The sequence below is a fragment of the Pistacia vera genome, unplaced genomic scaffold (assembly GCF_008641045.1).
Source record: "Pistacia vera cultivar Batoury unplaced genomic scaffold, PisVer_v2 Contig71, whole genome shotgun sequence".
NCBI lineage: Eukaryota > Viridiplantae > Streptophyta > Magnoliopsida > Sapindales > Anacardiaceae > Pistacia > Pistacia vera.
The window spans coordinates 488,171-498,320 of record NW_022196568.1 but is presented as its reverse complement, the minus strand read 5'-3'; the positions used below and the strand labels follow the sequence as shown (position 1 = coordinate 498,320).

General features: G+C 31.6%; 1 protein-coding gene across 1 annotated transcript; it reads left to right on the top strand.

Annotated features, from left to right (window-relative positions):
* The first annotated feature begins 3,513 nt into the window (after positions 1 to 3,513).
* LOC116114470 (glucan endo-1,3-beta-D-glucosidase-like) lies at positions 3,514 to 4,761 on the top strand. The gene is made up of 4 exons (XM_031400623.1): positions 3,514 to 3,637; positions 3,753 to 3,784; positions 4,006 to 4,393; positions 4,657 to 4,761. Exons 1-4 carry the CDS (start codon positions 3,559 to 3,561, stop codon positions 4,683 to 4,685), a joined length of 528 nt encoding a protein of 175 aa, XP_031256483.1. The 5' UTR covers positions 3,514 to 3,558; the 3' UTR covers positions 4,686 to 4,761.
* The last annotated feature ends 5,389 nt before the right edge of the window (positions 4,762 to 10,150 follow it).

Sequence of the window (10,150 nt, the reverse complement as noted above, 5' to 3'; positions counted from 1 at the left end):
AGCTTATAAACAAACTTGTTGCAAAGTATGAAAAAATGATTTTACATTGACTGGTAAGCGCATCACAGTTGTTGAAATGAAATTGACTGCTTATTTGTCAGTGTTTGGTAAGCCCAAAATATGCACTAATCGTCAGCCACTTCTTCAAAGTTCACACGCAAACACACGATGTTGATTTGTCGCCTAATGGAGTATAACTGTGCAGTGACTGCTTATGTTCTTTGCTCTAGTATTAACACTGTTTAAGATACTTTCATAAAAAACAGGAATGTATCAACATCATTAACATAAATTTTGTAAACTACGTAAAACTTGTAAATAAAAAACGTAAAACTTATACATTCATTTATATATAAAAACTTAAATTATACTAACCTGCAACTTAAAATCCATCCAAAAGCTTCATCCCCTGAAGATATAAATAAATTGAACCCTTTGGGTGAAACTAACTTTGTGAAAATAAAGAAGATAAAAGAATGAACAAATGAGATTCATTAAATATTTTTTCAAAGCAAGGAGGGAGATTATTAGGGTGGTTACTAAAGTCATTAAATAAATTTATTGAGAAAATTGAAATTCATAAACAAAATGTTTAACCGTTTTATCAAATTTTTTTAAGGTCATTAAAGACCGGAAATAGAGAAAACTCAATAAATATTAGTATTATAGCAATAGCAAAATGTAAATATTTGCAGTCGAACGGTTAGGATAATTGGCCTTCGGAGTAATAGATTAGGTTCGACTTTTGGCAAATACAACTTATAATTACTTTTGCTTTCAATTTAAGTGTATTTGTATTTGGCTTTGCATCATAGGGGCAAACCTTATATTTAAGGCTCAAAATTCATGCTTACAATTAGGGGTGTTCAAAAGAACCGATTGGAACGGGAACTGACGGGTATCTAGGGTTTGGTTCCGGTTCTTACCTGGAACTGGAACCGATTATCAACGGGTAGGTTTCGATTCCAAATTTTTGGAACCGTTACTGTGCGGTTCCGATTTTTGTTCCTATAGTTAGGAATGGGAACCAGAACCGGGAACTAAGACTAATATAAAATAAAATTAAAGAGTAGGGGGATTAATAAAAACTTTTGTAGAAAAAATAATGTGAATACATTTATATTTATATTTTATAACATTTAAAGTAAGCTGGTTTGACTTTTGATAATCTATCTTTATAAAGTAATAGAGTTTGTAATTTTATTTTTGTTAACAAGTGTCAGGTGGAGGGGTATTTGTAAGTTTTTAAAGTTTTTTTTGTCATTTTAAAAACTTTTGGGGGTAATTAAAATTTTACAGGGTACCCAGAACCGAAACAGTTATTACAGGTTCCGATTCTGGGTACCTAAGAATCGGAACTGTCGGTTTTGGTTCTGATTCCAAATTTCAAGGAACCGTCGGTTCCGGTTTCGGTTCCTTCAAAAAATGCAGGGTACTTGAAACCGAACACCCCTACTTACAATGATGTTAATGGAGCAATGAGTTTATGGTTGTGTGTATCATTGTGGTGTGGCTCCACCCTTATGAACTCTTGCTTTTGCCTCTTTTGCAAAATGTGGAGGCCAATAGAGAAACATTTAAAAGCTGAAAACACTAAAGTCCCAATAATTGTTTTTGCTTGTTTCCTTCAAAACAAAAGATAGACCATGTGTGTGTGTGTGTGTGTCACAATGAGCCAAAACCCACTAAGCCAATTCCTCTTTTGCTTCTTGTGTGTGTGCATCATGTGGAATCCCTTTTTTTTATTAAAGCTTTATAATATGAATGCAAAACCCAGAAAAAGAAAAAGAGCTTCAATCAATGGGAAATCTACAAGTTCACTACTTAATTATACTTTACTTGTAGTATTGAAAATTTGAAACTCTATTAAAGGGTATTTTATTTGTCTCCACTGCTTTATTCATGCATATCAAAAAAGGAAAAGTAAAAGATCTTCTTGACACATATTACTTAACCCTATCCTTTTCTTTATCATCAAATCAATTCCCTTTCTTTAATATTCAAGTCATAAACATTTGGGCCCAAAGACTTAGACATTTCTTTAGAATATCTCCACTTTTTTATTATTATTATTTTTCTTAATGGAATGTGTACCAAATGCCAACTAAATTTCAGCTTACGACTTTTGTGATGTAATTGGGTTGGTTTAATGGGACTAATAAAAGAGTGAGATGAGGTCATAGCCCTACCATAAGCCTATTGCCATTACCAATTTTTCCACAACTTAGAAGATATTTTTTTTTTTTTTTCTCTGCGTTAGGAAATTCTTAATATAACTACTCCACTTTCACTCTTCAAACCAATTGAATTGACTTATTATTATTATTATTTGGAATGTAATATTATAATGTTATTCTTATAAAGTTTCAATCTTAAATTTTATATATTTTTTTTTATAATTCAAGTGGGATTCTTAATCTAATATCACATCTTTAAAAGTATAAGTAGTTAAAATGTATATTTTATTAATATAATGGAGTTAGGTTATATCGACTTAAATTCTTGACTTGAAGTTGTGATATTAATTTCTAATCATCTATATATAGTAATCCAATAGTTTAGAAGTTAACTTCTCCATCACAACCAATAAATAAAAGTTCAAAAAATTAAGTTGACATAGAGGGTATTTGTTTGAGTTTATGAAAATTAGCTTATAAGCATTTGAAATTTTAAGTAATTACGTAATTGATTAAAGTATTTATAAGTGACTGATAAGTAGTTGACGTATTTAGTAAAATGTGGCTTATAAGTACATTTTATTATAAAATGACTAAAAAGGGTATTATATTAAACAAGAATATACTATGGAATTTTAAAATTAAATAAGGATAATATGGTAATATATTTGGTCAATCTAACTTATAAGCAAAAAAAAAAAAAAAAATGCCTCTCCCTCCCCCCGAACTTATTTTTTTTTTACTTATAAGCTCAATTTATAAGTTCAAAAAAGTTATAAACAAATAGGTCAACTTAATTTTAAAGCTTACAAACACCCCATAATCGTATCATATTTTCCCGTGTCTTACAAATATTCCAACTTCGTAGATATTAATTGGGCTTTGATTATATTATCTAAATGTCAAAGTCCAAATAAAGCCCAATGAGTTGAATCTGGGCTAAACTCAATCTCTATTTCAGCCCTTTTTGATATCTTCTCTAAAGGAGTATAAAAAATAATCATGATAATAATGGTCACTTCTTTGTGTCTAAAATATATAATTAAAATATTTTTTATTTTATTTTATTAGAAATGTATATGAGATTAATAACGGATAAAAAATTTATTTTTAAAGAAGATTAAAGTCTTAGTGTCTTCTTTGATGTATTGGAGAATACGCAACTCATAAGATTACTGATTTTATTGTTGGTGAGGTGGGTATACGTAATGTTCTCGAATAGAAGATAGATTTCAGTTATCAGTCCAATTCAAACATACCACAGCCAGATAATTGAGACATAAATAGAGCTTTAGTGGGTTCAGTTGCAGCCTCATTCAAATAGCAGTATATGACACACTCATTCTTCAAGTCTTTCATATATCTTCAACTTTGTTCTTTCATGTCAATGGCAAACCAGCTCTCAGCTTTCAACCTTTTGCTAATTCTCATTTCTCTCCTCATCTTCACTATGAACTCAGGTTTCTAACATGTTTATAATGTCTACTGTCTAGGATTCTACTTTCAATTCATATACACTGTCTTAGTTATGCAATCAATATGGTCTAATTAATGTCTTATTTCAATAACGTGCAGAGGCAATGGCTGTAGCAAATAAAGGTGAACAGGTACTGGTTTTTAGCCCCTTTGTTGAAGTCATTATAAGAAATATGACTTAAAAAACAATGGGCAATGCATATTATTAAACAGCAAACCATGTTCAACAATGCACCATATGCGTTATTAAAGGTTTCTGATTGTTTGTTATTTTCTATTATGATAACTCACAAGTTAATATTGTTCCTGGTATATGTATTAGAATATTAACAATCTGGGGTCTCTAAAACAGGTGGAGCAATTCAAGTTTGCAGTGAACAGTGAGCCTGTAAGGCCACCAATAATCCATATACACGGGCATAATAAGGATGGCAATGCTTTATCAGTCCCTCCAGCTGCCCAGAATCCAGCAATTGGGCTAGAGAAGGTGCAAGGTCGCGAAGGGGAAAACACATGGTGCATTTCTAAGCCTTCAACTGCACCTCGGCAACTTATTGACAACATAAATTTCTGCTGCGACCAACCAGTGATTAACTGCAGTAATATTGAACTTGGTGATTGCCCAAACAACATCTACTTACAGGCTTCAATTGTGATGAATCTCTACTACAAGGCCATGAATAAGCAACCCCAAACCTGTGATTTCCAGCAGACTGGTCTTATTGTCTCTCAGGATCCATGTAAGTAATAATATTATAGAGTAATAATCATATCTATAAAACTTTGGCCAAAATAATAGTGACGGATAAATCAATATTATAGAGAGTAATAAATATATCTATAAATGCTCCATAGTTTAAACAATAACAAAAACTACCCTTATCAGGTATAATGAATCCACCCCTGAAATTTTGCACTTTCAGGGTGTAATGGGGAACAATAATCTATGCAATTAACTTGAAGAAGACATCTGATGTATTTGATTTTCACGTCTTGCTTGCAGCTTTAGGAGAATGCAAATTTGAAGAATGATGATGAGGAGGGAATGCAAATATGAGTAACAGATATCTCATACTAAATGAAGTAAATGACTTGATGTTAAAAATGTTGTGGCTTGTATTGTAATATCTATGGAGTTGCTTAATAAAAAATAAACAAAACGATTGAGTAGCATACTTTTAGCCCTTTGTTTATTTATTTGTTTCCCAATCCTCTTCTCAGTTCTTGATGAGTTATTCTATGATAATCTTACATATGCAAACTCTTCTAGTAAAAAGCTTTAAATCTCTCTAATTGACATTGATAAAAGGCTTGGCATTGAGCTACAAATTAGATAAAGGCTTCAAATGTATCGATACAGGTTTGTAATGAACTTGTGACAATATCTAAGATTTCTCATCAGGCATTAATTCAACTTGTATTTGTAAAATAAAAAAAAGCTAGAAGCCTTAAGTAGCGAATTTTTTTCAGTTTTTGCAGATCTTCTTATGTTGTTCTCTCATTTTCTGCCCTCACTAATTACATCAGTCGATCAGCCTAATATCAAGTCCCAATTTCAGTACTATTATGAATCCAACTACATATATAACATGGGCAAACAATTAAAGCACAATCCCTTTGTCCACAGGTTTCTATATGCTTAGGATATAAGAAACCAAAAACACAAGTTACTATTGGTGTTGGGGCAGCCTTTTTATCCTTCTCTGACGCCAGCAAGGCGTCGCAGGCTACGCTCAGTACATATTGTATAACAATGCACCATTCATGTTGTAATAGATCTATGAATCGGCGCAAGTTTGATCGGGACTTGTTAAATGGTCAACAATGCTAGACTGTGTCAATGTATATGGCATATTCCGATGACAATTTTTCATGTTGGAACAGATGTTGATACACAGCAGATTTGTTGTGTTGTAATATCACTAATCTAAGTTGTCAAAACTCAACAACTTTTTCACTAAATCAAACAAGTTAAAACAGTCAATAATCTCATACAGCTCAAATCAAATACCAGATCTGGAAATTACAATGAGGAGGTTATATAAAGATTAGTAGGTGAAAACTGCATACTATATATAAACTCTATCATGGTAATATCATGCAAGATTATCGAATACAACACGAAATGAGTAAATTTAGCAAGTTAATTTCACTACCAATCTATTATTTGTCTCTAATGAAAGGCATTAATGTCAAAACAGGCTCTGATTTTCAGTTGTAATGAATCAAGTCTATGAACTCGAACCCAATAAAGCCAAAGCATATTATAAATATAGAAACAAGAATATATGCATATCTTACTGATCATTTTTGTTTCCTATATTCCGTCCTTGTATGGGTTTGTACAATCAACATATTGCATGAACTGGAACAGTGTAATACATTTAGCACTAAGCGATGTTATGTTCATTAATGGTGCAGTGTAACTTGTACATTCTCCCTCTATATAAGCAGCATTAACATTGCAAACCGAAGCTGCATTGCAATAATATCTCTTAATTCTTTCTCGTTCTTGTTGCTTTCTCAGTATTAAGAAAATGTCTGTGGCAAAAAAATCTTCAGCTTCTGTAATTTTCGCTTTGGCTTGTCTCCTGTGTTATGCTATGAGCACAGGTACATGAGTTTAGCCGTGTACTAATAAAATCCATTAATTGATTAAATTTCGTATGTTTTCCTTTATAAATGACGTCTTTGTAACACCTCTAATCTAATTCTATGGTCACTTTTTGCAGAAGCAATGCCTCTTGCAGTGAAGGATAAGCAGGTACAATTAAACTCACCTTCTTGGTTTTTTGAACATTTGATGCATTCCTTTTGCAACTCTGAAGTATATTATTTTGATCGGTAGGACAACCAGTTTCAGAGAAACTGGTGCATTGTGAAACCTTCGATGTCTGATGATCAGCTTCAACGTAACATAGACTTCTGTTGCACAGAGGTTCCTGCCTCCTGCAAAGATATTGAAGATGGGGGATCCTGTTACAACCCTACAAACAAAGTTTCCAATGCATCAGTTGTAATGAACATCTACTACCAGATAATGGGAAAGCATCTCCACAATTGCAATTTCAATAACAGTGGCATTCTTGTTTATGATGATCCATGTAAGTTAACATCCATATGCCTTCTAGTTCTAGGCCTATAACTAAGTACTGTAATTTAATTGTTAATTGAAGAGATTTGATGAGTTTCTGGTTTCCTTTTTTGCAGCTGTTGGAAGTTGCGTATATCCACAGTTATGAAAGGATTTAGCTCATTTAGCACGACTCCAATGAGAAGGAAATAGTAAATAATGGGGTCTGGACTGTCTTCTTGTGGTTCTGAATTCTGATCCTATGTTATGTAATTGATTTTTTTTTTTTTTTTTTTTTTTTAAAATAAAAGTGGACATGGTTTTGATTTGATTATTCAACAAGTGTTCAGAGAATATGTTTACTTGTCTCATATTCCACATTTGCTCTGCGTGCATTACTTTTTTCGCCAATTCAACTGTTATTATCAACTTAGTAACATTATAAATGGATGTCTTGTGGTGTGTGCATCATGTGGAATCCCTTTTTTTTATTAAGCTTTATAATATGAATGCAAACCCAGAAAAAGAAAAAGAGCTTCAATCAATGGGAAATCTACAAGTTCACTACTTAATTATACTTTACTTGTAGTATTGAAAATTTGAAACTCTATTAAGGGTATTTTATTTGTCTCCACTGCTTTATCTTCATGCATATCAAAAAGGAAAAGTAAAAGATCTTCTTGACACATTACTTAACCCTATCCTTTCTTTATCATCAAATCAATTCCCTTTCTTTAATATTCAAGTCATAACATTTGGGCCCAAGACTTAGACATTTCTTTAGAATATCTCCACTTTTTATTATATTATTTTTCTTATGGAATGTGTACCAAATGCCAACTAAATTTCAGCTTACGACTTTGTGATGTAATTGGGTTGGTTTAATGGGACTAATAAAGAGTGAGATAGTCATAGCCCTACCATAAGCCATTGCCATTACCAATTTTCCAAACTTAGAAGATATTTTTTTTTCTCTGCGTTAGGAAATTCTAATATAACTACTCCACTTTCACTCTTCAAACCAATTGAATTGACTTATTATTATATTATTTGGAAGTAATATTATAATCTTATTCTTATAAAGTTTCAATCTTAAATTTTTATTTTTTTTTTATAATTCAAGTGGGATTCTTAATCTAATATCACATCTTTAAAAGTATAAGTAGTTAAAATGTATTTTTTATTAATTAATGGAGTAGGTTATATCGTCTTAAATTCTTGACTTGAAGTTGTGATATTAATTTCTAATCATCTATATATAGAATCCAATAGTTTGAGTTAACTTCTCCATCACACCAATAATAAAAGTTCAAAAAATTAAGTTGACATAGAGGGTATTTGTTTGAGTTTATGAAAATTAGCTTATAAGCATTGAAATTTTAAGTAATTACGTATTGATTAAAGTATTTAAAGTGAGATAAGTAGTTGACGTTTAGTAAAATGTGGCTTATAGTACATTTTTTTAAATGATAAAAATGGTATTATATAAACAAGAATATACTATGGAATTTTAAAATTATAAGGATAATATGTATATTTGGTCAATCTAGCTTATAAGCAAAAAAAAAAAAAAAAAATGCCTCTCCCTCCCCCCGAACTTATTTTTTTTTACTTATAGCTCAATTTATAAGTTCAAAAAAGTTATAAACAAATAGGTCAACTTAATTTTAAAGCTTACAAACACCCCATAATCGTATCATATTTTCCCGTGTCTTACAAATTTCCAACTTGTAGATATTAATTGGGCTTTGATTATATTATCTAAATGTCAAAGTCCAAATAAAGCCCAATGATGTTGAATCTGGGCTAAACTCAATCTCTATTTCAGCCCTTTTTGATATCTTCTCTAAAGGAGTATAAAAATAATCATGATATAATGGTCCTCTTTGTGTCTAAAATATATAATTAAAATTTTTTATTTTATTTTATTAGAAATGTTATGAGATAATAACGGAAAAAATTTATTTTAAAGAAGATTAAAGTCTTAGTGTCTTCTTTGATGTATTGGAGAATACGCAACTCATAAGATTACTGATTTTATTGTTGGTGAGGTGGTATAGTAATGTTCTCGAATAGAAGATAATTTCAGTTATCATTCCAATTCAAACATACACAGCAGATAATTGAGACATAATAGAGCTTTAGTGGGTTCAGTTGCAGCCTCATTCAAATAGCAGTTATGACACACCTCATTCTTCAAGTCTTTCATATATCTTCAACTTTGTTCTTTCATGCAATGGCAAACCAGCTCTCAGCTTTCAACCTTTTGCTAATTCTCATTTCTCTCCTCATCTTCACTATGAACTCAGGTTTCTAACATGTTTATAATGTCTCTGTCTAGGATCTACTTTCAATTCATATACACTGTTTAGTTATGCAATAATATGGTCTAATTAATGTCTTATTTCAATAGTGCAGAGGCAATGGCTGTAGCAAATAAAGGTGAACAGGTATTGGTTTTTAGCTCCTTTGTTAAGTCATTATAAGAAATATGACTTAAAAAACAATGGCAATGCATATTATTAAACAGCAAACCATGTTCAACAATGCACCATATGCGTTATTAAAGGTTTCTGATTGTTTGTTATTTCTATTATGATAACTCCAAGTTAATATGTTCCTGGTATATGTTTAGAATATTAACAATCTGGGGTCTCTAAAACAGGTGGAGCAATTCAAGTTTGCAGTGAACAGTGAGCCTGTTAAGGCCACCATAATCCATATACACGGGCATAAAAGGATGGCAATGCTTTATCAGTCCCTCCAGCTGCCCAGAATCCAGCAATTGGGCTAGAGAAGGTGCAAGGTCGCGAAGGGAAAACACATGGTCATTTCTAAGCCTTCAACTGCACCTCGGCAACTTGACAACATAAATTTCTGCTGCGACCAACCAGTGATTAACTGCAGTAATATTGAACTTGGTGATTGCCCAAACAACATCTACTTACAGGCTTCAATTGTGATGAATCTCTACTACCAAGGCCATGATAAGCAACCCCAAACCTGTATTTCCAGCAGACTGGTCTTATTGTCTCTCAGGATCCATGTAAGTAATAAATTATAGAGTAATATCATATCTATAAAACTTTGGCCAAAATAATAGTTGACGGATAAATCATATTATAGAGTAATAAATATATCTAAAATGCTCCATAGTTTAAACAATAACAAAACTACCCTTATCAGTTATATGAATCCACCCTGAATTTTGCACTTTCAGGTTGTAATGGGGAACAATAATCTATGCTTAACTTGAAGAAGACATCTGATGTATTTGATTTTCACGTTCTTGCTTGCAGCTTTAGGAGAATGCAAATTTGAAGATGATGATGATCATTAACATGAATTTTGTAAACTACGTAAAACTAGTAAATAAAAAACGTAAAACTTATACATCCATTTATATATAAAAACTTAAAGAAGA

Coding starts and splice junctions, on each gene's coding strand:
- LOC116114470 (XM_031400623.1), top strand. CDS start 3,559: ATGTCAATGGCAAACCAGCTCTCAGCTTTCAACCTTTTGCTAATTCTC. Junction 3,638..3,752: donor CATCTTCACTATGAACTCAG/GTTTCTAACATG, acceptor AATAACGTGCAG/AGGCAATGGCTGTAGCAAAT. Junction 3,785..4,005: donor TAGCAAATAAAGGTGAACAG/GTACTGGTTTTT, acceptor TCTCTAAAACAG/GTGGAGCAATTCAAGTTTGC.